The 27,596-nt window shown below is 36.2% G+C and overlaps 1 protein-coding gene across 3 annotated transcripts in view; it reads left to right on the top strand.

The window, feature by feature from the left end:
• Positions 1-27,596, top strand: part of USH2A (usherin) — a 363,259-nt gene that overhangs the window by 73,564 nt on the left and 262,099 nt on the right. For all 3 annotated transcript variants that reach the window (XM_079297512.1, XM_079297514.1, XM_079297513.1), the window contains 6 exons: positions 3,405-3,563; positions 6,886-7,380; positions 8,792-9,064; positions 11,309-11,466; positions 12,728-12,872; positions 22,487-22,717. In XM_079297512.1, coding sequence (XP_079153638.1) covers positions 3,405-3,563; positions 6,886-7,380; positions 8,792-9,064; positions 11,309-11,466; positions 12,728-12,872; positions 22,487-22,717 — 1,461 coding nt within the window. The remainder of the gene's footprint in view (positions 1-3,404; positions 3,564-6,885; positions 7,381-8,791; positions 9,065-11,308; positions 11,467-12,727; positions 12,873-22,486; positions 22,718-27,596) is intronic.

Below are 27,596 nucleotides of genomic sequence, written 5' to 3'. Positions count from 1 at the left end.
GGCCAATGCTATACTGAGGGTCAGATCATGAATTGCAATGAAACAAATTGCAGTGGAACATATGGATATGATGATCACCAGCATACAATCTCCAGGCTGGCAGGATTGCTGTAGAAGAGTAGGCAAAAGTACATGTCATTAAAAAAATGGGGTACTTAAGTTGTCTTTGGGTCAATGTTCAGACATGGGTTTTGAGAGCATCAAGATATACAAAGCCAAAATGTGGGAAGGAGCTCAGCTCACACTGGAATACCTGTGTTACATTTTTTTGGCACACCTTGCTGCCATACACAATTAACAATCCAGCCTTGGTAGTCCTGGAGGCCATGAGTGAGGAGATTTGCAGATGCTAACTGGACATTTCTGTCAGCAGGCCTAATTAATATAATGGGCATATAGGTCATACTGTGACAGCTCAGGCAGCATGTGCAATGCAACAACAGAGTTAGACATTCCACAAGTTATCTCTAGAGTATGCTTCTGGATTTTCCTTCAACAAAATATTTCTTTGTGTGATCTGCATGGGTATTTATATGGTATTCATAACTGTGATATGTGAAAAGCAGAGATTTGCAAGCAGAGATGTAAGTGCATCAAGTGTTTACAGGTAGAGACAGTTCTCACTTTAATATCAGTTTGTATTTTATTGAAAATCAAATTGAAAATTGTAAAATCCAAATTTACATTGTAAATTTCAAATAATATGCATTGTAAAATACACAGCAGTATAAATGGATAGAACAAAGAGGCTGATTTGTTTCCAAAGATAATTTTTTTAGCTTTCTTCTAAGTTTGGAGGAGTTTAAATAGTTTTGCTTTGTTTTTTCCCAAGCTCTAATGTAGAATGCACAGTATCTATTCATCATTCAGGCAGCTGATTGGCTCCTTGTTTCTTTAAAAAATGTAAGATATTTCAGCTGAATGTCTAATAATAATAATATATGGCACTTTTATGATGCTGTTCATTTTCAAAGTGCTTTACAAACATAAGCCAACCTACTTATTTGTTTTGGGATACACATTGGATAAAGGTCAATAGCAATTCAGCTATAAAATTGATTAATAATAGTATGACATAGGGAAATAATATAATAGATTTTAGTTAGATAAAAGTACATCAGGCAGTATTCTAAATGACAAGAGGAGTCCTCTTCTGGACATAGAGGATATAGCAATTGAAGTCTTTTGGTTATTCATACCAAAATATTTGAACTTGTTGCACACGTATGGAGCTTTGCCTGGCTTGGCATTTGTGGTTATTTTCTTTGCAGAACAATATTCTGTTGACACATTCATTACTGACTATAAGTCTTTGCCAAGGGAAGCAAATGTAAGTTGCTGTCACTGTCCAAATAGTGTTCAAGGAAAAGACCTTTATCCTTGGCAATTTTTCTACTTAGCAATATCTTAGATGCTGCACAAAAACCTGCAATGAAGTACTTTGCTTACATATTTAAAATTCAAACCAGAAAACCTAGAGAAGCAATATGCAATAGTGTGAGACTGCCAGTGGAGAATGAAGGTGATGCTAATAAATTGCTGTGATTGCTCAGGTCCTGTGAGTATATATTAATGGAGATAAATTCTTTTAAATGCCAAAGGATTGAGGAGCACTTGTTTTCTCTGATTCTCAAACTTCACTCCTGTAGACACCTTAGCATACATTCGTTTCCTAAGTCAGATGAACTCAAAAGCTCCAGATTAGCAGTAAAGCAACCTATGCTTTTAAAGGAGAGATGATGATCATGTTCAGTTCAATACAATGAATCTAGAAGCGTTTTGTGCTATTTCTTGGCCAAGAGACTGCAGTAGAAACAGGGCTTTTCATTATCTTTCTCTATATAAATATCTTCATCTCACTTTCTAGATTTGTATAAAAAACCTGTGTACAGTGTGGCCCACTGATTTTGACATAAGTCTCTACATCTATTACTTGTGTGGCTTGAGGTCCTCATGGCATTTTCTGTCTGCAGCTCCATTCTTTGCTTCTTGTCTCCTGTTAGGTTGGCTGAACAGATTTAATAATTAACTTTTGGTGATACTAAGCAAATATCCACAAAATGAAGATACATAATATATTTATTCATGCTTCTAATCTTGATGTTCTCCTATAATACTTAATGTAGGGGAGGAAAGTTAATTGTGTGGCTCTGAATACAGCTCCTGGTATCTTATCCCATGTGCTGATTTCTGTGCTGCCCTGGGCTATTCTCATCCCTTGAGCAAAACGTTTTCCTCTTGATCCACACTCCCTTGGGATATTCAAGAGGATGGGGAAATGGCACAGTCAGCCTTTGACAGCAGTTACTGTCTGCCAAAACAGGCCTGTCTTGTTCTGTGCTGATGTGTGGTGTAAGGAGGGACAGAGGTCTAAGGAGAGCTTTCCTCAGTGTAACTGGGTTGCTGGGGGTTCTACAGCAAGCTGTGGACTCATGCTCTGACCTGAATAATAACATAAATACAGAATCATCTCGGTTGGAAAGGACCTTTGAGATAATTGAGTCCATCCATCAAATCATATGTTTATGTAAACGTGTGTATATATGTATATAAAGTTTCATTTCTATTAGCTATTGTCTTAGGAAGGACCATGGTCACACATTTGGATTACAAAAGAGACATAGAAGAGATTTTGAATGCTCTTTCTTAAAATGTGAGACACTTGGCTTTTGAACTTCAAGTTTGTTTTTCTCTTCATTGATACTAGTGCAATTAAGTGGCACATTTTTCAAAGTTAATGGAGGTGGTAGCAGAGTCGTATTTTGGCAAATAAGCATGTCAAGATGATTTCTTAGTGTTAGATACCTTACTGTCATAAGTTTCAATTTCACTGGAAACCAATGTAAGTGAATTGCCTAAATATACTTCAAAATTTTGCCCTTTATGTTTTTGTGATTTTATTATACTAAGTAAGCTTATTTTGACACTTCAGTAAAATCTGGAGTTAGCTGGATTTGCCATTTGTACGTTACTAGAGGAAGTTATGCCTGGTCTATGCTAAAATGGAATGAATCCTCTGAAAAATAAATCCTAATTGTATTAGAAACTTCAATAAAGTGGCCATATAAGTAGGTTCTCATTTTAGAAACTTCTTGAAATAAATTTAAAAAAAAGCGCCCCACCTTTTTGGAAAATATTTGCTTTACTTTGGGGTGGGAAGGGTGATTAAGTTTATTCATAAATTGTTTAAATATATACACCTTTTTTCATGGATAAAAAGCTTTGTTGGAGAGCATTTGGATGGATTGGTTTAGTCTATTGCTGTCTTGCCCTGATGACTGTGCATTTACTCAAAAGGTTTTTTGGGTGAAGAATGCTTAGCAGCTTCTTTGCATTTTTCTATAAATTTGTGTGATTATTGACTACCTTAATTTTTACATCCTCAGTTTTTGTGTATGTTTTAGCTCCCTTCCAGCAACCTCCTCCTACAGGAGAAGTTCTCAATTCCTCGGTTATCAATCTTTCATGGACTTCCCCTGACTCTCCAAATTCTAACAGGCTTATTTACCAGCTGTATAGGGATGAGGAAGAAATTTATACAACTGAAGACTACCATCCTTATAGTAAGTAAGGTGACAGCAAAGATTTTTGTATTTGTGTGTACATCTGTATTATGTGTGGTGTTTCTTAGCTATTTCTCATTCCTGTCATTATCATTCTCTGTGGTTTTGAATACGTTATCCTGTTTCCCTATAATGAGTTACTGTTCTATGTTGATTTTGCTTGAAAGGAATGAATACTCTAGTCCAAAATCTGGCAAATGGAATCACCCAAAATTGCTGATAATTATTTTACTTTTTTATTTTTTTTAATCTGAAAAACTTTAAAATTTACTTGCTGAAAGTATTTATTGAAAATATACACAGATGCGAAAACCTGAGAGTCAAAGTCACAGATAAAGGATTAGGGTGAACAGAAGAGACCATTCTTTTTTCATCTTCTTGGTTTTAATCTGTTAACAGATAGGGAAAGCTTTTTGTGGCCTCTAACTTTTAGCACCTTCTGTTAAACTATCAGTGTAGCAGCACCACTTCTCTCATGTTGAGGCTTGCCAAGGGATCCTCAGAAGTCAGTCCTAAAGGATTCAACACTCTGTCCAAGCTGGAAAGGCCATTTTGTGCTAATATTGATCCACTTATCAAAGAAAAGAAATTGGATTTGGATACTGTTTGTATGCATACATGGCACACAAGTGGTTTTTCTTTTTTTTTTAAGAGGGCAGGTTTTGCAGAAGTTGAGTCTCTCTAATTGTTGGCATGTACTCTGGAGAGGAGAAAAAAAAAAGTTGTTTTTCAATGGTAGCCCAGATCCTTTGGAATGCACCTCACATTTCTGTTTTGATTCATGCTGCAGTGTTACAGTTTGTTACTATGTGCATTATGTTGTGAATTTGGGCACTCTGCAGTACATACTGTGTGGCAAGGTGTGTAACCCCATGTAAGCATGGGATTAAGTGAATGAGAGAAAGAAATATTAAAAAAAAATCAGAGAACTAATACATAATATTCTACATCCTTAATTTGGTTTAAAGGCCTAACTTTGGTAAAAATAGAAACTAATTTCAAAAGAAAAGCTATGATATTTCATGGCTATGCATCTATTTAGTAATGTACTTGAAACAGTGCATTGTTGAGGATGTTATTTCATTATTCTACCTACATACTTTGTAGAAAGAAAAAAAGAAAAAAAATCTGGATGTATTTAATGGGATAAGGAGGCATTAACATGTTTCTATTTAACAAAACATTATCTTCTTAAAAACATAGATTTGGTTTCAAAAGACATTTTTGACATTGCCTGGAAATCCCCATAATTAGTGATATGAAATCATCTGCTTGTGTTTGGATATCAAAAATACGTTGCTAATGCTGACAGAAATTTTCATGATGTTATATTTTTCTCAGTATAGTTTGGAATTTGTAGTACTTATGAGCTGAGAGTACAACTGGATTAACATTATTTTATGGCTAAATGAGAGTTTTATAGAAACATTATACTTCCCAAGGAAAAGTAAGAATAATCAGCATGGTGACCTGGATGATAGTATTGCAAAATGCCCAATTATAACAGTGTTTTCTTAACTGCTCTGTAAAACTTCAGCCTCTGGTTTCCCAGAGCAGTCTTTATCTTGAGGATAAAATTAACTACTTGCTCTAAAATGTGAAAAAAAACCCCAAAAGTTACTAACAATTCTAACTCCAAACTGAGTTTTTTTCCTAATTGTTTATAAATGTAACTAAATACAAAATCATAAACTCATTAAGGATGGAAAGACCTGCCATGTCACCTCTAAGCCATGTCCCCAGCTGCTACATCTTTTTTTAATATTTACAGACACCTTGAGTTTACCACACACTGCCAGGCAGTTCATTCCAAAGCCTGGACACCCTTTCCATGGAGAAATGTTTCCTAATATCTAATCTCCTCATACCAAATATCCAGCCTCCTCTAGCACAATTTGAGGTCATTTCCTCTCATCCTGTTAGTTGAGAGAAGAGCCTGACCCTCAGGCTACAGGCTCCTTCCAGGAAGTTGTAGAGAGTGATGAGATTTCTCCTGAGCATCCTTTTCTGCAGCTCCCTCAGCAGCTCCTCACAGGACTTGTGCTCCAGGCTGTTCACCAGCTCTGTTGTCCTCCTCTGGACATGCCCCAGCCCCTCAATGTCCATCTTGTAGTGGGAGCCCAGAACTGAACATAGGATTTGAGGTGGGGGCTCAGCAGTGCCAAGTGCAGGGGGAGATGCTGCTGCATCTTTGCCTGCCCACTGCTGACACCCAAGGAGGTCTCAGCAGCCACAGTTGAGCTGGCAGAGTTGTCCCCCAGCCCTGCCTGAAGTACCATGATTTGCATTGAAAATGGCACAGCAGGATCTTACTGCTGGACACCAATGTAATGTTGTGATTGCTGTAAGGAGTTGAAGTGCTGAGTGCAATTACTGGGCTGACTCTGCTGCTTTTGTGCTACAGTGTCAAAGGTTGAATATCTAGCAACTCTCAGAGTTTTCTTGTCCTTTTCTTTGAGTTGTATTCAGGGCTGACTTGCCAGTGTGGATGTGCAGAGAGAGCATAGAAATGGCTTCATCCACTTCATTTGCTTTGCAGAAGTTTGAGTATCTGTGCTCTGACACATAATATATTTATTCAGTGTTAACTGTTTCTTAAAACAAAAGAATGTATGGTGTTTTGGTTGTACATAAATTCATACTGTGCTGATTAAGATGTGTAACTGCTTCTGGGATATGCACAGGAGCTATTAATGGCCATTGGTACTAAAAAGGTGCTAAAAAACTGCTAACTAAGAATAATGGATAGTAGGGGTGAGGAAGGTAAATATAAGCTTTGTATATACTTTTAAAATAATTATTTGCATTTTTGTTTCACTTCTTATCCAAGATCAAATGTTTTTCACATGGGATATTAAGCATTGTCATAGAATGAGGAACTGAAAGCACACAAAGTTGAAATATTTGGTCTTATGTCATCAAATTAATCAAAACCAGAGGACTGAAAGTTTGCACAGTGGTTTGGGGTTTTTTTTCTAAATTATATTTACTAATATTGATGCTGATTTGCATTTGAAATAATTATTTTCAAGAAAAAAAAGGAATGAAAATATAATTGTATTAATCTTCTAGCAAGAATTAGAAGTTAGTGGAAAAATAATTTCTGTAATGGTGCTAATGTGGTGTGGAAGATAATAAGTGATAAAAGGGGACCTCTTTTTCCTGTGCTAAAATCACCTGAGAAGTTTCAATGTTTATATTCTCAAGAAGAGTGTGTGAACAGGCATAAATATGTCTTGGATTAGAGCTGGACAGACTTCAGGTATTGAAATTATTTTTAATGTCTTAGACTGACAGTTTTCTTCTCACCTGTTTGTTTCAGGTGTTCAGACCTTCTCTGATACCATGTTAGCTCCATATACCTTCTACTCCTATTATATCCAAGCCAGCAACGTTCATGGTTTTACAAGAAGTGACTCAGTGACATACAGAACAAAATCTGGGACACCTATAGGAAGCTTGGATTTAAATCCTGTCTTTCCTGTTAGTCACCACTCTGTCTTGCTTTACTGGACAAGCGTCTCCAATGACTCTGGGCCCATAGAGAAATACATTTTGACTTGCAGTAGATTGGCTGATCTGCAGCCTTGTGGGCAGTATGAAGGCTTGAAGACTTCAGCAATTATTTGGAGTCTCATTCCATTTACAAAGTATGTTTTTTCTGTGCAAGCTTGTACTAGTGGAGGGTGTTTAAAGAGCCAGCCAGTAACTGTAGTTACTGCACAGGCTCCTCCAGAAGGGCTGCACCCACCGACTGTAGAAACCATCAGCTCTACAGAACTGGCTGTGGAATGGTCCCCACCTGACAAACCAAATGGTAGGATATTGTGTTTACTTTTGTCAATCAAAGTCTTTGCAAGGGAAAAGCAACATTTCCTCAAATCTCATTAAAGATACCCTTGTCCATGCACCATACACTGAGAAATGAAGTATTTTCCTAATTTGCCTATTTGCCATTAAGTGTATCCTCAGAGTCTGTGTTTTATTCTTCTTTATTTTCAGAAATCAACTGACTGTTGGATCCAGGATTTAGCATTCAGTGACATCTGCTGCAGCAAAAATCACATTTATAATCAAACATTTACAGTAAAATTGATTTTTTCCTAATTTGCCAGATTGCTTCTTTCTGACAGATGTAGTAGTATTGCCTGACCAAAAATAAATAAGCAGATAACAGTTATGGAAAAAAAAAAAAATCTAAGAATTAACAGAGAAGTCTGTTTTTGAAACCATCCGTCATGTGCAGTAGCCAATTCTATTACCAGTATAACTTTGTTAGGGATTAGGTGTTTGCCAAGAGTTGCTGGTCTAACTTGTGTAATAGTGTTTTAGATTTTTGAAACTGAGAGCACAGCTGTTATAGGATACCTCTGTGATACCACAGATTTTATTGGTAAAACTGTCTTTTAATATATGAGCAATGGAGTTTTGTGAACTTGCACTAATGTGCACAAGTATTTGTGCATGTGGAAGCAAACATTTTAATCTGTTCACAGATTGGACATCTGTCTTTGGTGAGCTCAGTTTGCACTTTGAGCATCTGATTTTCCAGCTATTTCCAGACTGGACAGGAAGAATGCACACAAGAATACCTATGTATTTTTTTTTTTAAGAGGGCAGTTTCTACATTGCAGGTCATGATATTTGCTGTTTGCTCCTCAACATGTCATACACTCTTCGTAGTCCATAGCCATGACATGTATCTAATGGCCAGCATAAGCAGATTTAAGCAATATTCTCATATTTGTTTTGATGACTGGTCAGATTTCCTGGTCTCTCCAAAGAAACAGAGAAAAGCTCTTTCTCTCAAGCAACCTCTAGTTTAGTGTGTGAATACAGACCCAAATAGACAATTTTTATGGCAATATCTCCTGGCTTTGCAAGAAATCTCTGGTCAGATTTCTTATGATCTTATAGTTAAACTACTTCTATGATCCAACCTAAATGATGTATTGCTTTATGCCACACGACTGATTTTTTTTTACCCCAGAGTGGTGAGGCCTTCCTTCCTGTGTGTCTAGTAAGTTTGCATTGCCATAAAACTTATGTACATGTATCTCCTATCCAGTAATATGTTTTAAAATGTTGCCATTATAGTCATTAAAATGTCACTCAGAAGTTCTCTTTGTCTTAAAAAAAAAAAAGAAAGAAAAAGTTAGGATTTTAGTGGAACTTCAGATATCTTTTAAATTCACTATTTTAATTAATTTTCTGGCCTTTTTCTCTAGGTATAATTATAAGATATGAACTTTACATGAGGAAGAAATTAAAATCAACCGGAAACTTTCTTCCTCCTGAAATTCGTATTTTCCAAAGCAGTGGATGGCTCAGTCCTCAACCAGTTGTGGAATCTCAGAATGAAAATGCCTTGGCTCCACCACAGACCAGTACCACAGTGGTTGATCTGGAACCATTCACAGAGTATGAATTTTATGTGCTAGCAGTGAACATGGCAGGTAGCATATCTTCAGATTGGATATCAGGACGAACAGGAGAGGCTGGTAAGCACTGGTTTGAATTTATTTACCAGAAATGAAAGGGAAATGGAGATTAGCATGTATTCTTAATTTTCAATACAAATGTCTAGTGATGGTTAACTAGGGATAAATTCACATTTTTTACTAATTAAAGAGAGGTCAGATTATCTCAGAACTGAGCTTGAAAAGCAAAAGTATTTTCTTCACTATAATATCATGTTGTTGAGGGAAATAATCCATGTCAATTAACCCTACATTTAAACTACAAGATTGCAAAATATGGCAAGCAGTATTTCAATTTGAAGACCTTGAGAGGGTTACATTTTTAGGAGCATAGTGTTTGAAAATTCTGCTGAGACCCCATAAGTGAGAGATGCCTCTATCCAAATTACGGTTCAAATGAGGCCATATGCCAAAGACAATAACATAGATTTTATTTAACAATAATTGTGAGGTTTAGAAATAGATAGAAAAAGAAAATAAAAGGGGGAGCAAGAATGATCAACAGAAGATAGTTACCACCCATGGATCCAGCAGTGTTCTGTTGGTCCTTCTTCACTCTGGTGGTCTCAGCTGTGATTCTGGGGTCATTAAAATTTTTTCATTGTTTATGTATTTCAGCAAATAAAAGAACTAATGTTCATTAGCTATACAGTTCTCTTATTCTGTCGGTTGAATGATTCTCTTGCTTCTAATGCTGGTTGGTTCACATGCTCAGTCTCTCTGTTTTTGAGTCTGTGGGTTTCTTGGGTTGATGGGACACGAGTTGGTGGTCATGATCTCCCCTGATGGAATTACCTTTTAACCAGTCAGAGCTGATTTCAGCACAATTGCCAAGTTGGCTTTTGTTATGACCCATAAATCTTGGATTTTTTTCTTCACTATCAGTGATACATTCTTCTTCCCAAGATTTTTGAATCTCCAACTGGGTCTGAGATAACATATGAACAATAGTATGCCATCTTTATCATATCTCAAGTTCTTGCTATGGTGACTTATCTTACAGTCCAGGTTCCAGGTATCCAGAGAAGCATATTCAGGGGAACTTCAGTGATTCTTGGTGTTTGCAAAAGCCATCTGTCCCATGACTTGGGATGATCTTTTTTTGGCTGGTGATATGTGTGTGAGCAGTTGCTTCTTCACACAGTTTGCTGAAGTGGGAATTTTTGTCTGGGTGCATTTAACCAGAATGAGCAAAGCAGATCTTGCATGCACCAGGCCTGGAGTTATCCTGTCACTTCCCTCTGTGCTGATCTTATGACAAAGTTTTTCGTGCTTGAGGCAGCCAACTGTGCTCTTTAACTCCTTACAACTCTTCATGTGCTTTTATAGAGGCCAAGTGTCATTATATGGCCCCTTTTTATCAAAGTGTAACCAGTTCATAACCTCTCGTGTTATGACCCTTCTCTTCAGATTTTCGAAAGGTCTTTGCCACTTGACATATTATATGAAATATCAGCAATTTATTTCAATGCTTTCAGTAGAAATCTATGATTTTTAGACTGATTGAGCCCATGGTTAATAGTTAAATATCTCTTTTATGTTGCTTATTCTTTTGTTTGGTGTTAACTTGAAAATGGTGTCCTCAGTCATTTACTCAAGGAAAACAGCAGGCTAAACTAATTCCTTCTTCAAAATGAGCCTTTTTGCTTGTCTGTTCCTAAATACTATATGTTATAAAAGTGTTAAATTGTGTTTGGGAAGAGGTCCATTAGTGCAGTGGCAGAAGTGCTGTGAGTTGGTATCCTATTATTACAGAGGAATCAGGTGGGGATTTAACTGCAGTGCAAACAATCCTTTAACAGATTTACTATGGAAGACAGGGGAACTGTTTTGTAAGAAGTGAGAGACATGTTAATTTCAAACTGGCCTAGCAAACAGAATTGCTTTTAAGATGCTGAAGTATTGAACACTTTTTGCTTTTATCAGTTTTTTCCCATGTTGCATGAAGTTTTTCTTCAAGGCCTTTTCATTCGTATGTACTTTCCTACCTGCTACAGGGGATAGGACTGTAGAGTTGATTAGGATTTCTTTGAAGACACAAGCAGAGTTTTAATCTGCATTCACAGCCAGGGCAGAAAACAGGAGAATGATGAGTGAAGTACTTAACCAAAGTAAGGTGAAAATTCCATCTAGACTTAAAAATAAGGTTAGAAAAGGAAAATAAATGATTGTCTGAAATGGCGTTTTACAAGTACAATGAGGAAGCTTGCATTATACATATTGCTCATTTATTTTATGAATGTTCTTAATTTAACTTTATTTCAGCCCCAGCATTCATGCCATCTCCATCAGTATTCCCTCTTTCACCATATTCCCTTAATGTGTCCTGGGAAAAACCTGAAGATAATGTAGCAAGAGGAGAAGTGATGGGGTATAGCATCAGTCTGATGACTGAACAAAGGTCCTTGCCACCATTTTCTCAGGTATTATTGTTGGTTACATTAAGTTTTTCCTAACTGGTAATAATAAAATTGATAAAACCTGATGTCCTCTGAGGAGTTGTGTTTAATTTTTTCCCTGGTTTGTTGTGTGTTCTCTGATCTATCTTTTCCACCTACAGGTTTGATTTAATGTTATATACTACTTCTGCATTTTAAGTTGTCTTTCTGATCTAGCTTGTTTTCAGTAGCAGATGAGATTAAAAATTAGGAGAGATGAGATTGTACAGTAAAATTTAAATTACCTTGATATTTGTATATAATGTTCTGTATTGTAGCTGTACTTGCTAATATGCTTAAAGCCATGCTTAAAGTATTGTAGGTATCTACATTTTCCTTAAGAAGGTACTTGTCTGGATGAGTTTTTGATGTGGGGAGACCTAAAATACTGTAAAGAAACAGATTTAAAAAGTCAAGATATGAGACTTTAAAATATTGTTGTAATGTTTGGGTTTGGCAAACAAATATCATGGCATTAGTAGTAAGCTAAAAGCTTAGGAATGAGCAGAAGCATGATATATAATCAGAATGTGGGAGTGAATCTTGTGCTCTGATATTGTATTTCTCATTCAGAGCTGATTTTGTGTTTTGGTATTACCACAGCTGGGCCTCAGTTTATTTGCTTATCAACAGGGGATGCTACTGATCTCAGGGTTGTGGTGACAATACATAAATGCCAATTGCTTCTGGTCACTGGCTTGCAAGATTCTTCATGCAAAAAAAATCTGATAGCAAAGATATCTAAAATGCTACAGTTTATTCAGTTCCCCTCCCACTGATAGCTTATACTGATATTAAAGTAAAGCAGATGCAAGTGTTTGTAGGTATTTGTTATTCCCTCCCTCCTAATGCCTGCTAATCATGTCATTCCTTCAATGATGGTCAGATTTCACAACTTAATAGTGTCATTTTCGTCATCTCAATTGTAGCTGCACTGTTTGTAGTGATAACTGCACCACCACACAGTTTTATGAGGCAATAACTTTGTTTCCTCATTTATCCACTCAGGAACTGGCTTATTACCTCATAAAACAGTGTGATGGGAAGTATTATCACCTAAATCCCAGCTTGTTCAGACTCTCCAAAATAATCCTCTCCCTCAGTTGGTCTATTCAAGCTTTCTCATGTCTGAGTGAAAGAATCTGCAAGTTCAGAGACAAGTTTCTTGCTAGTGATCATGTCATCAAATGACAGGAATGAAAATATTATTAACCAACTGTTGTCTTCCAATCTGTTTGCTTTGCAGGTTTTGCACATAGCAGAGGCTGACGAGCTCTCCTACATAGCAACGGGATTAAAACCTTACAGGACATACAACTTCACTGTTACTCTCTGCAATCAAATTGGTTGTGTAACCAGTGAGCCAGGCATGGGGCAAACCTTGGCAGCTGGTAAGGAAACAATCTGTAGCAAAGTGCAAAGCTGACACATGGTTTACTAATGAATGCCATGATGACGGTCCTAGTTTGATGCACAGTGGCAGGGGTAGGTGTTCTATTAATACAAAGTGACTTGCTTAATTATTATTTGTTTGTTTTGACAGATTAAACCCAAAATGTTTTCAGTGGAGGTTTAAAATACTCTGCTATGGCAGTAGGATTTGTGTACTGCTCTCTCAGTTGCAAGTTATGATGTGTACAGTTTTTGTTCGTGTTTGTTTAAATGGTACATAAATATGGCTGCATTCAGTCATTCATTCATGATGCTAAGTTGTTGTTAATTTGTTGTTGGGGGTTTTCAGTGTATGTATGCATAACAAGAAATGTAAAATGCTCCAGCTGTGCCAATGCCTTGCTTAACACATGCAGGAGGAGTTGCATGGCTTTAACAGTAACATAAGTACATAGTGTATTTTTGTATCTAAATCAGAAGCAACATACATGATTTGGATCTGGTTTTTAAAAAATTTTGTTTATTTAGCCCCTGAGATTTAAGATTTTGCTTTGTAGATTTTTGCATATCTATGAGAACAGTGCTAAAGAAATTGCATATATATATTTATGTGTACCTTTTTCAGTCAAATTTAATTTTGGTAACATTGTTAGGATTTCAAAGGTACTTTCTACAAATTTAGGGGAAAATACACATCTGTCCAGAACAGAGATGGAGAAAACCTGTATCGACTTTGAAGAAAGGACTGGCATAAACTCACTTCTTAGACATCAGGGGTTCAAGAGGGTTTTAAGAGAGAAATTTTTGGGAATATCAGCTGTATAAGTCTCTGTATACATGAAATGAGGTAGTTGGTATGGTTCTTTAATATTATAAATACAAACTCAAACCGATGCTATGTGACATACTGGTGGTCATCTGAAGAGAGCTGATCACTTAACATTGTGGTTTCCATTTGTATAGGCATTTAAAACATGCTAATTAATTTCACAGTGTTAGCTAAATGCTTAACTAAAAATGTAGAACAATTAGAACTAAAAACGTTAAGCAATTAATGGTGTTGTCATATGGATTTTGTGATGATGATCTTTACAATTACCTCTCTTATGTAATTTTTTCTCACATAGGAAAACATCTGAAATTTTCTGCTGAAATGAAATTTAAGGTGTTAGGCTGGCCATATACAGAACCTCCTACTTGTTTAAGTATGACTTTATCCCTTTCTATGCAGCCATGAGGAATGGTGTTCCAGTCTGTGCTGATAACCATGGAAACAAATATTGCCTAAACAGCACACCTTATTACTACAAATGATCCAACTTTGCATTTATACATTTATTAAAAGATTCAGGAACAATAGCTTAGTTATGCTTGACAGCTTGTTTATGACCATCTCCTCCCTGGTTGTGTTAATACTCAGAGACCTATCACATTAGAGAAGACAGGAGAATACAAAATAGCATAGCAGGCATGTCCCCATTTATTAGCTGTTTTGCAGTGAAGCCTTTTTCTACTTGCTGTTGTAATCCTTGAAAGAAAAGAGTCAGTGCTGTATTGTGTTCCTTTTATGTTTTTAAAGCATGTTATTGCAATGTCTTAAATTTTGACAAACTAAAAAATGAAAAATGTACGTTTTGCATGCAGTTCATGCAAACAAGTCACATTTTTTGTATGTAGTTTTGTTTGTTTGCATGAGGTTTGGTTTTTATTTTTTTCTTTGTGTGTGTGTGCGCCTGCATGTTTTGTTCTGTGAGGTTCTGTAAAACTGTGTTTCCAAAGACAGTATAAAAGAAGCACCTCTTATGTGATAAAACTTGAAACAATCCCCAGCATTTGTAAAAATAGATAATCAAGTCTTAGTCCATTTCTATACTTTCTTTTTTTTTTGTCATTGTAAAGTGCAAAATGAAATTAAAATTGTCTTTCTAGGACTGTTGGAGAGCTCTTTTTTTTTTGTGGAGGAATGTCTCCCTGGCAAAGAGACAGCTTTCCTGGCTGGATGCCAGTCCCTTCCATGCCCTGGCAAAGGCAGTTTTTGGAGGAAGTCTTGACTGAAATGTGTTCCAGCATGATGGTCCCCTTGCATCGTAACACAATCCAGGAGCTCTGAATTGTGTTTCAAGTTGGGCTAGAGGTTATACTAAATTAGACTAATTGCTCTCCTTTGATCCTCAGGAGGAGGAGGAGAACAATAATGAAAAACCATGTCCCTTCAATGTATGGAGTATACAGGTTCATCACATGGACCATTTCAGTCAATGGGTATCTTGACAGCTGTGATTTTGGCATGTCCAACAGATGTGAATTAGCAAGGGATTTATTTTGGAAACTGCCAGTGGCTTCTGAAATTTGCCACTAGAAATCTCAAGTAATTTTTAAGCTTTGTTAAGATCTATTAGGGTGGTTTGAAGCCTAGTTGTAAAAAAGATACTCTTTAAAACCTAATATTTTTCTCTGAAAACTTGTGGGTTTGTTTTTTTGTTTTTTTTTTTCTTAAAACATTGCAAGACAGAAAATGAAAACAAAGGCAGAAACAAGGGCATGAAATCACTAGAAACAAAATTGTTGAGGGAGAAAAGTAAGGGGTTTTGAGATAAGATTGAAAAGACAAAGAAAAGAGACTATTTCATGCAGGAGCAGAATTTAAGGATAGCACACAAGGGGGCAGAAGCATCAGGAAGAGTCTGCTGATTTTTCAGTAAGAAGTCTCTTGGACTATGACTGGTTAAAATCCAGAAGCAAACTTAATAAGTGGATTCATTCTAACTTGGTTCAGTATAGGCATTATATCTTTGGGAATATCTTGTGTGTAACTTTTCAGGCATAGAGTGAAAGAAAACTCGAATTGGCCATATGTCCTTGTGTCAGTCAGACTGGCAAAATCACTCCTCCTCACCAATACATACACCCACAATGTTTGTAAATTGTAATAAAGAGGACAAGTCAGGAGAATGGGAGGAGAGAGTGTAAAAAAACAAAATAAAATTGCTTAGTATGGAGCTGTTTTATAAAAAGGCTGAGTGTTGCAAATGCATATGAAGCCAGGAGGGTAAGCTAAATTAAAGAACAGTTATGCCTGATGCTCCAAGAATGGTAAAAAATGTTGGAAGATCAACGTTAGAGTAAATGCAGTATTGGGATGAAAGATCAAAACAAGCATAGGAAGGTAATAGAAGAGAATTACCCATCCTTGTTACTCAGAGGTGAGTGGACAGAAAGAGAACCTCAATTTGGTCTGTTCAGGTACAAGAACATACATAGCAGACTTTTAAATAGGCAATTAATTGAGAAGTGTTTCATACTTTTTAATCAGTCTTTTAAATGGTAAATTAAGGTACTGCAGCTTCCACAATCCTTATGGTATTTGAAATACTTTTATGCACTGTAATATTGTGCTCATGCTACTGAAATCCTTGGCTGATAGATGAGGCAAAAGTTCATAGTTGATACTTTATTTGAAAATTGGAAATCCAATTTGAGCTTTGTTTTTGTCTGTGCTGTGTCAAGATCATCAAGTGGATCTACATGTATGTAACTGAGAGCAGAAATTATACATTTTTCATCTCAATACATAGAGCAAAATTTTACTTTATTCTTCTCTCTAGGTTCTGCCATGTTCGAATTCTTACTTACTTTTGATAATGGCATTCAGCCTTTTGTTTTTTTTAAGTCTTAGGCAATTTTTTTTTTTTTTTTAATTTCAGAAGCACTTTTTGTTGCATGGTTTTCTCTCCTGTAGGATTCTGAACTGGTACCTATAGAACTCTACTAGCTAGTAATTGAGAAACCTGGTCGTTTGAAAGTTTCTTTTTCTGACAATGTGTCTGCATGAAATTGTGAATTACCAATACAAAACATGCCTTTTTTCAGTAAGGCAGAGAAGTGCCATTTAATTCCCATCATTTTCTGTCATTTCAGCAGGATGAAATTAGCCATGTGAATGCTTGGACCAGTACAATTGCTTACACTACTGATCTCAAATCATATAGTCAAAGGTTGCCTTAAACAATCTATACTGCTATGTTTCATTAGCTGCTGTGTGACTAAGCTTATTTCTTGTAATTAAGTTCGCCTTTCCTTTGCCCTTTTCTTTTTCTTAAATTCTTTTAAAAGGCACTTTTAAAGATGTAGCAAACTATTTCCTTTGTGATTGCTGCCATTTACCCCAGCACATTGTATTCCTGATCTTTTGCTTTTGATGACAATTACAGGGTTCAGAAGCTAATTTGTAGGAGATATTCTTCCAGCACCAGCTGCATCTGGCTTCTTGGCAGACTTCTCAACCAGTTGTATTTGGGGCTTTGGAGTTGCCTCTGGGTTTGCTGGGGTAATTCTGGGCTGTCTTACACTCCTTGTTGTTTTCTTTTTTGATTACCCTTTTAATTTGAGTAATTTGTCCATTTTTTCCCATTTTTTTCCATTCATGAATAAGGTCCGGTGCAGACCTTTATCAAAACCCTCATTTGTTTATGTCTGTCATAGATGGCTTCTCTGCAAAAGGCTATGCCTCGATTTTAAAATCACCAATACCCATTAAAGAGGTAGTAAGAAATGTATAGTTTCCTTTGTTACAGAAGAGAAATACGAGGGCTATTTGCTGCTGGCCTGGAAACACAGATTGTTTTGCATGCATGTACATAATTCTCTTCATTGTGAATAGGACCCAAAGTGATTAAACAAGCACTCTTAATATGTTAATTTATAATTTTAATTACAACAATCTTGTATATATAGTCATTAGTGAATACTAATATAAATATTTTTCTACCTTTTTATTCATAATGCATAAACCAATCATCCAGTTACTTCTCGGCAGTTGCCTGTTTCCGTTTCATAATACAATCTTTGTTCTTAGTTATGAATGCATTTTGTTCATTCCTGTCTTGAATAATCCCTCATTAAGCTAGTCACTTTCTGCTCCATGCTAAAAAGGAAAAATTATCATGCAAATGTGGCATGCCATATTAAAAAGCACATTACCAAACACTTTTGTTGCTGTCCTTCAATTAGTTTCCCTTCTTTGAATTTAATTTCATTTGTTGTTAAACTACTGACTTGATGTATGGACTCATGAATTTGAGGCTGCTGCCAAGAATGTAGCAGGAAAAAAAATCAAAGCCTCTTCAGAAAGCTACAGAGGCAAAGCTGAAATGAATTTGCTTCACCTTTGACAAGAACACTTGAGCAGCACTGGAATCCTCTGATGATTCAGCTTGGCTAATTATCCAATTATTTATTCCAAGAATAAAGACGCTGTTTTACAATTAGAAAAGTGTAAAGTAATCTGAGAAATTTCGTAATGACAGATGACTTAAGTAACTTCTGAGATAAATAGAATCTGCTCAAACTTGTCTTGCCAAGTGTTCAAGCCATAGTTAAACTGCTCTTTGAGTTTCAGGGAATCATTAGGGAATTAAAAGTTATTTGTTTCTTCTCCCCTACCAACCACATATTATGTCAGAAAATAGCTCAAAACAGCTCAGTTTGTTCTTTTTTCCTCTCTGTCAAATTTGCAACATTTTAAAGCTATGTTTAAGTTGCATTCCTCTTGATTAAAAGCTTTTGGTTCAAAGCAATACTTTTTAATTGCCTAATAATATAAGTCAGTTCTTAGGAAAGAACCGTGCATTTAGGAGTTCATTTGCAATATAACTGAAAAATTCATTGCATGGCAGTAAAACAATTTACTGTTAATTACAAGGAGAAGAATTTGCTGTACCATGCTCACAGATTGCCATGAATCATGCAGCACTCCTAGAGATTTATAACAGATGTGTAAGTGGGATGAATTAGCAGGGTTTAATAACAGAGACACAAATCATGCAGACTTCAAGGAGCTTTAATTGATATACTAGAATGTGACGGGCATGAATCACTCAGCCATTCAACAGCACTGTAACATATGGTCAGCTCAATATGCTGCATCTTAAATCGGTTGGTGAGTCGTTGGTTGTCCCATATGGTGGAAGCAATATATTTTTCATGATTTTTAAAAAATAGAGTGGATTACATCTATTTTAAAAGAAATATGATTGCAACATATCCATGTTACTAAATTTTATTTTGACATCCGTTGTGGGTGGTTTTATTCTTTTTTTTGGGGAGTCCGAAATGGACTCTAAAGAATCTCTTAAAACACAAAACATTGTCAGAATATTGCTTGACTCATTTACTGTTAAAATGGCTGATACCATTGTGAAGTGCAGAAAAAGAGAACATAGCTGAAATGCAATGTCAAACTTGAGGTCCTCTGGGCTAATTACTGAATCAAAAATGAAATACGTGACCCTTGGTGAAGTGTGTAATTTTACCTGCAAGGGAAACCCCAATATGTAAAGAAAAATATATTTTTTGTATTTTTTTGTCCTCAAATTTGGCATTTTTTCTCTTTTATTTTGTATGCATTTGGGATTCAACTTTAAAATAGTTAAAAACTGTATACTTTTCATTGCTGTTACCTTCCTGAACCATTCAGTGTCTACTTGAGGCTTTTGGTGGAAGAGCACACAAATAACTACCTACAGTATGCTGAGGAGAAATTACTTAAACATATGTAAGCCTGTAAAATTTAGCCACAGTGTAAATATGTTATTCCTGGGACAAGAATCTGGCAGAGTATGGAAAAGCTTTAGCAGTTGTATTAGTAAACCTGACAGACTTGAGAAAGGAGTATTGTATCCTTAGAACCATGGCTGCCAGAATTTAATGTCAACAATTAAAATTTATTTTGATCCTTACCTAGTGTTTATTACTGTTTGTATACACAACAGACCTTACTAATACAGAGATGCACTATTAGATGGAATTACCATCTGTTCAGAGTGAAACGCTGGCATCTGTCTTCAAGCCTAAAACTAAAATGATATTATTTCAAACAAAACAAAATTAACTGCTCTTTACTTACCAACTTCATTTTTGTGTACATGTGTGTGCATAAACACATGGGAAAGGCTTATTTGTAATGACCTGTGTAGCAACATCTATATTTAGATATATGACTTCAACATAAGCTGTATGGACCATCTGTCTTTATTGGTCTTTTCTGTGCCCTCTGCTACACAATGGCATGCAGCAATCATGAGCTTTTAAATACTGTTTTAGCCTTACAATATATTAAATATGTATTATATAGCAAGACATTAAAACTACATAATTAAAATACACAAAAATGTGACTTTGAATCCACTAAAATGCAGTACGCTCATTATTTTGACAGATGTGTCTTAACTGAACGTGGCTAAAAAAATTAAATAGGTAAAATTATACTCGATTCATCTTTCAGAAAGTAGCTACAGGTACCACAGTGACACCTTTAGGAAAATATATAATGTATCTTTTAGTGTTGATTTCTAATTTCAGCATTTAGTACCCCGCTGGGCTAGTGCTACAGATTATTTCGAGACCTGTGTTCGTGTGCAGTTGGATTTTCTACTTCAGTTGTTTTTTTTTTTTAATACTTCTGTAATCTATTCTGTACAGTTTGCTGCTGTCTTGATGCACAAGAATTCTCAACCATCAAGGAGACTGTAGTTTAAATACTAGTGCTATAGCAAGGATGTTACTTTCTGAAAGGGTAGTCTTGTGTTCCATATATCACAAAATAATAAATTGTGTCATGCCAGTGTTTAATGCGTGTACACAGTGCATTAACTGTAACTGTAGTACATTTATTTGTGCTAGAGGAGACTTGAAAATGATTAAAAAATCAATACTTCCCTGTCAGAGAAGCAAGTGTTACGATGCATTTAAGTAGTTAATTGCATAAGGCCCATAAAAGCTTCAGGTTTGGGTATCAGAGATGCCATAATTATGGTCCAAGTAACCGCCATTTATTAATACTAGACTTTAAAGGAAGATGTAGTTATTGTTATGAGTGCTGGTCAGCTGTATGCATCTTAAAAATAATGAATTTTAGCATTTCTGTTTGCCATCAGTAATCTCAACTGGAGGGCTCAACCTCTTCAGTTTGCATTTAAAATGCTGACGTAGGCTGGTTCCCTCAGAGGTGAAATTTTGATTGTTAAGCCATGTTTTCTATTTAAACTTGTGCATTAATACCACAATTCATTAGTGCTGTGCCCTACTTATGCAGGGAAGCTTATGACCTCACACTGCATTACTTCAATTTTGACATTGTAAATTTCTACCATCGCGTGAGTTACTAATTAGATTGTGAAGTCATAAATGATACCTAAGCAGGAATTTACTGCACATAGTGCCTTTGGCAGTTTCCCAGTTCCCCCACTCCCTTCTTTCTCCAAGAAGAATCTATCAAGTTATGGGGTGTGGGGGACAAAGAAAAAGGAAAAAGAAAGAAGTAATATACTACTGGCAAATAGGAAAATGAAAAATATGTTAATGATCTTGGAAATGTAGGAATGTTTAAAAGGATGTTATTAATTCATTTTAAATGAAGCAATCTCTCCTTCTCTAAAGAACTCATGCTATGTACAATGCTGGGCTGTGAAGTAATATGTCAGATTTTGAAGGCCCATATTTTAATTCAGGTTTTATTGTTCTTGAAAGGCGTTTATTGCTCTTTACTGTATCATTATGGGAGCAAGTAATTTTTACAAGTTGTCACTGTATTTCGCTTCCTGGGCACAAATGAAGTTCCTGTTGTTAGATCCTTCTCTTTATCAGGGAAAGAAGGGTGAGGAAAAAAGCAAGATAAGATGTTTACAGATTCTGTACATAGCAAACTGTTCTCATACTTCTCCAGATGATGTCTTCCATTGTTCCAGAGATTTTCCATTTCTTTCCACCTGTAGGATCATGTCATTATCCAAACAGGTCGTGCTGCCCTCCAGAGGCTTACTGTACAGTATTTTAAAAAATTAAAAAATGGAATAAGTTTAGTTAATAAATCAGCTATAGAGTAGCCAATGCTATCAAAGTGTTTAAAAGAATGTAAAAAAAAAAAAATTTAACAATAGGAGGATCATTCTGCTACCTTTGTGTGAGTTCTGGTGTGCACCAGAATTGGTGGAGAAAAATTAGGGAGGGTTGTTTTCTTGAAGTGAGCAATTATCTGAACACAAGCTGCTGTCTGGTGTGCACATCATGAGAACAACTGGATGGGCCTGCAGGACTGTGGACAGAGAACTGTTCTGCTCCTCTTGGTGAGGATAAGTCCAGTGACAAGAGACCCTTGTTGAGATGTATTATGCTGAGATGTAACAGGAGTTACAGCTGTTCCGATTTTCCTTTGGGTTTTCATTCACATCCACTTGGGAAAGTCATACAGATACACACAGCATGAGAGATCCATCAAGGAATGAAGGAATCCAAATATACTTTTCATGAAGATGTTGATTAATATTCTCAAAGACTATGAACAAAAATATTTTAGATATACTTATAGAGACATTTGTCTAAAGCCTGAAGAAACAAATTAAGTATTTCTTGTGCAAATGAAGGTAAGTTTCTCATAAAGATTAAGAATATTTTTAAGGCTTTTTTCCTCTCCTAATTAAGCTTCTATGGATATCTGTGTTTATTCTCAAGATCAGAAAACGAAACAGGATGTTTTGCAAAGATTATATTACGTGCAATAAATAATTGCCCAAGTGTTATGGACAATTATACCTAGATAACTTTTTTTTATCCACAGCTCCAAGAAAACTTAATGCCCCTCGTGTTGAAGGAATAAACAGCACAACAGTAAAGATAATTTGGAATGAACCTGATGAGCTTAACGGGCCTTCTCCCATCTATCAGGTGGAAAGGATGGATTCATCTTTAGCTACAATGAATATAGAAGTGACAAAAGGGATCCGTTTCCCAGGAAATGGGTATTACAAATTTGCCAGTTCCACTCTCCCCACCAATACCTACTTTACAGGTAAATGAGTTTAAATTACTTAGAAAATATATTAATTGTACTCTGGTTTTGTTTTACAATTTAGTATCATGTTCTATAAAACTTCTACATTAAAGTAGGAAGTTTCTAATTTATTAAAGTACTGTAATTATTAGTGATGTATGGGCTATTTTGATTCTCACTTAAAAATCATTGGATATGTGGGATTTTTATCACCTTATGTTTGGACAGAGAGATGTACACGACAGTGAATGTTGCGTATTTGACTTGTTTCTGAGTTGTAAATATGAGATTTTATTTATTCTTCTGGGATTAAAACCTTTTTAATTAATTTGCTTTGAGTGCTAAGATGTGTTTTATTTGGTGTCTTTTCGAGGATTCTTGGGGCTGCATAGAGGCTCTTTACTCAAAATGCTCTGTGTTCCAGATTTCCTGATTGCATGTTTGAGATGTTGTAGTGGTCTGTAAGTGCATGAAGTATGAGTATTGAAAAGAAGAAACAGCAGAGCTGGAGACTTAAAAAAAAAAAGTGTATAAAAGATGTGTGTGCCTATATTTATCTCAGGTCATGAGAATGACAGCAGGAAGGGGAAATCCAAAAGGAATCTAGGTAACTGTAGGAACAGGCATTAAGTAGCACACTGGTGGTGCAGGGGCCACACCAGTGGCAGTGACACAGTGGTACTAAGCCTTGTTTAAGAGAGAGAAGGCCTGCGGAAACTGTGCAGCACTGTTGGCACAAAAAGGATACTGGAGCTTTGAAGAGCACTCAGCTGACATTTCTTGTCTTCATGGTCACCACAGGTAATTCTAGCAAGGATGTTTGACCACTTGTGTGTATGGGCAAATTCACGTTTTGTTTAAAACAAATCAGCTTCTTGCTTCTCTATGGCTACTTGGTGAATCTGACCTAAAAAAATGAAGATGACTTCACATTTTTTTTTCTAGTGAGGTGCTTACTTGACTGATAAATAATAATAACAAGTGATAATGTGTTCATTAAATATTGACACTGTGTTGACTGGCACAACCTGTCTCTGTGCAGGAATGTGTAGAAACAGCTGTTGGACTCCTTTCCTCATCCAAATTGCTCGATTGTTTTTCTGACATCACTTTCCACCCTTTACTATGTATTAAAAAAAACAAAAACACTTGGGTGTTTCTTCTGATGTTAATTGTGGCTGTTTGGAGCCAAGCAAGCCCAACACCCATCTACCCAGGTGTCGATTCACTCTGGGGTTTAGTTCTGCTCTATAAACTGATGCTTTGAGTAAAGTTTATTGTGATGGCTGAGATGATTTGAGAGTTTGGACAGGCAGGTTGGGAGAGGTTCAAATAAAGCTCCCTTCATATTGGCAGCTGATGGCTGATAACACTCTATGGATAAATATAATTTATCATAGCTTTGGATTGTGTTCTTTCTCTTCTACCAGCTATTAGTTGGAGTATTTGGAGACAGCCTAGAACTGAAACACACTATGCAATTTGTCCAGACATCTGCTAGTGATGACTGACAATCAGATTAAATCAGTCCATGTTTGGTACCTAAAAATGGGTAGTTCGGGTTTGGCAAATCAATAAAGATTTTGAGAAATATAAATCTGGGTTTTTCTAAGGAGCTCATCTGTCCTTCTTCCAAAACATGATGGAGAGGAAAATGGTAGCAAATCCAGGAGAGTTTAGAAAGACAGACACTCAAGGGGATGAAAAATATTGTTTAACTGCAGTCTGTGGCTGTTTTGTTGTTGAGACCCTCTCTTATTACCCATTTCTGAAGACAAGCAGTTGGCAATTGCTCTTTATGGATGGAACAGCTTTAATGTGCATGCAGCTGTGTACATTTTTGACACAAAAATGTGCCAGCTTGTATGTGTCAGTCAGCAGACAGATACTTCTCGGTGTGTCTGGGATCTCCCACTGTTAATCCAGAAAAAGATTGATCAGTTTATTCATTGCTAATAAATGCAGTTGTCCACACTGCCTCCCTGGCTAGTCTTATAGTCCAAGGTGCAAGTAATAGGGGCAGATGTATTTTCTGGGAAATTTTCCAAAATCATCTTAAAAAAAAAAAAGTTATTCAATAAACACTGGCTACACCAAGCAGTGTCCTGTCTGTAACAAAACCTCCAGCTGCACAGGAAGATGTTCTGAGTGCACATTAGATGAGAGGAAATCAAGTAAAAAGACTTTTTTTTTCTGCTGGAGCTGTCCACATGGAACTTTTCAGCTCTTCAAATTGCAAAGAAGTGTTTTAGCCATGTTTAATATTAACCAAAGGATACAGACTTGATTTTTAGGACTTGCTTGAATTCCTTAACGTTCTTATCTCCAACAGCATTCTTTGTATCTTTCAAAATACCACAAGTCAAAGGAGAGCTGTTAGTGTTCTTGTTTGAGCTAAGGAGCTTATCCATCTTCCCTGACTCCAAAAATTGGGGTATTTAGGTGTTTATTTTCATATCTTCCTCATGAGACAGCAAAGTGGTGGGATTTAGCATATGGGGAGCTGAAGTTCACATTCTAGGTAATGTGGGTCTTTATACTTAAAAGGACCTCTAAAAATGGCTAGAAGGTTTTACAAATTATTTATTTTGTGTGGTTTGCTTTTATTGGTCCAGCTTGTGTGTTGTAGCTGTGAATCTGGAGTCAGAATGCTGCAGTACCACTGTTGTGTTTGCTTTTCTGGTTCTTTTGTCATCAAGAGAAGTAAGATCTATTTTGCACAGGGTGTAGAACAGGCAAGCTAGGAGTTCAAATGTCATTCCTCTTGGATGCTACTTGTTTTAAAAGAAGATTATTCATGTAATATTGATCAAAATGCAGTCTACTCTGAAGAAAGTTTTGTGTTTGGCCTTGCTTTGATTCAAAGTTTTCTGAAATAGGATAATACACTAAAAAAGAAGTATATCTTACCTGGACTGTGTAATCTCTGCTAACCTCTACATGATACGTATTTAGCTCTGTAATAATTAGAAATTAACTGCATGAGGTAAGATGTTAATATATTAAGCATTACAAGGAGAATTTTTTTTTTCTACAATGACATTTTTAGTGTTGTAAAGTGGTCTTAAAAATGAGTATTTAAAAAAAATATTTATATCTGTGCTGGTATTTTTACTGCCAGATTCTGGCTGGGATACACAGACATTTCTCAGAGTGGAGAATCTTTCCAGTAATGATGTTTTTAATGAGTTTGCCATGGAACTCTGCACAGGCATCCTTACATTTGTTCTGAGCAGGAGTGCTGAGAACTGCTGTGGTCATTTGGTGTCAGATCTCCCCATAGCTCTTCATCACAACTCTCTTTGCAGTAATGTAAAACAAATCCCACTCCACAGGATCTTGAACAGACATTTCATAGTTAGTCAAAGGGGCAGATAGTTTCATTAGTTTGTGGAGCCAAATAAACAGGCCTTTTCCAGCATCCCAACAGAACTTTAGGGGATGCATTATGACTGAATACCAACACAATGAACAGGAATAGACATCCTAAAACAGAAGAGGCCAAAGAAAATGGTGTAGTTTAGAAAAATGAAGACCAAAAGGATAATGGTGTTAAAATATATAAAAATGTGCAGTTTAAAAGAAGAGAATAAACTTTTCATGTTTATGTGAGTAAAGCAGCAATGCAGTCATAACAAGCTTAAAATACAGCAAGGTAGATTGTCTTTTTTTTTTTTTTTCCTAAAAGATTCAGGCTAGTTGAGCAGAAGAATTCATTGTTGTGAGAAAGAAATGAAAGCTCTGACACTGCAGATTTTAAAGAGTTGGATGAGCATTTGTCAGGAATAACCTGGGTAAAATTGATTCTGCTTTGGAGTAAGTGGATTGTTTCTGTGACCTCTAAGAATGTTTTCCAAACATATATCCTATTATAAACTCAGACTAACCCAATGAAACTGGGAAAGATGTTCATTTCACCAAGTAACTTTTAGTAGAAAAGAGCTGTCTTTTTTTTTTCTGATTGACAATTTTCTGTGTAGAGGGAAGGTGGCATGAGTTGAACAAGTTTTGCTTCTATTTTATTTTTCTTCTTTAGATATGTTGTAGCATTTATCTATGCAACTAATGATTTGAGATGGTTAGAAATTAATTTTAATCACTAATTCAGAATAATGTAATAATTTAGTGTTGAAGAGAAATCATCTAGTCTTCCTGCTCATATTGAGTCCAGCTAGACCTGTTTAAGTCTTTGTCTGCTTGAGTTAACTCTCTATAATTAGCTAAGTATGTTTCCAAATATTGTTCCAGTTTCCAGTTTGACCAGTCTTTTGGTTTACTTTTCTCCCTTATATCTATACAAATTTTTATGCATATAAACCCGTGTCCATTGCCTCTTGCTCTGTCACTGTAGAGGTCCAAAGAAGCATGGCTTCATCTTCTTTATGTCCTTTGGGGAGGTAATTGAAGAAGGCAGTAATTTCCTCCATCCTTCCATGCTAAAGACCAAACAAACTCTATTGTCTCAGCCTCTTGTTGAATGTCATGTGCTTTGCTTTGGCCTCCCTGACTATCTTGGTGGCACTGGATTTGTTCCAGTCTGCAAGTACTTTTTTTATTTTTTTTTTTTTTTAAATGCCAGAGTACCCAAAACACTGTAGGACTTGCATTTGCCTCTGCTGGATTTCACAAGATTTCCTTCAGCCCGTTTCTTCAGCTTGCTAAGGTTCCTCTGTGTATCCACTGCTGCCCTTAATTTAATTTTTTTAATTGCCTCCCAACTTTTTGACAGCACACTCCATCCCATCACCTGGGATCCATTTTAATGAATAGAAATGTCAAACAGAATTGATCCCAGTACCAGTTCCTTGTAAATGCTGCCCACTGGGCTTTATGCCACTTGTCACAAGCCTTTGAGTCCTGCTGTTTAGCCAGTTTTTTACACACTTTTATAGTCCAC

This window comes from Erithacus rubecula (genome assembly GCF_903797595.1).
Source record: "Erithacus rubecula genome assembly, chromosome: 2".
NCBI lineage: Eukaryota > Metazoa > Chordata > Aves > Passeriformes > Muscicapidae > Erithacus > Erithacus rubecula.
The sequence above is the reverse complement of the archived record's forward strand: the minus strand, read 5'-3'. Positions and strand labels throughout refer to the sequence as shown.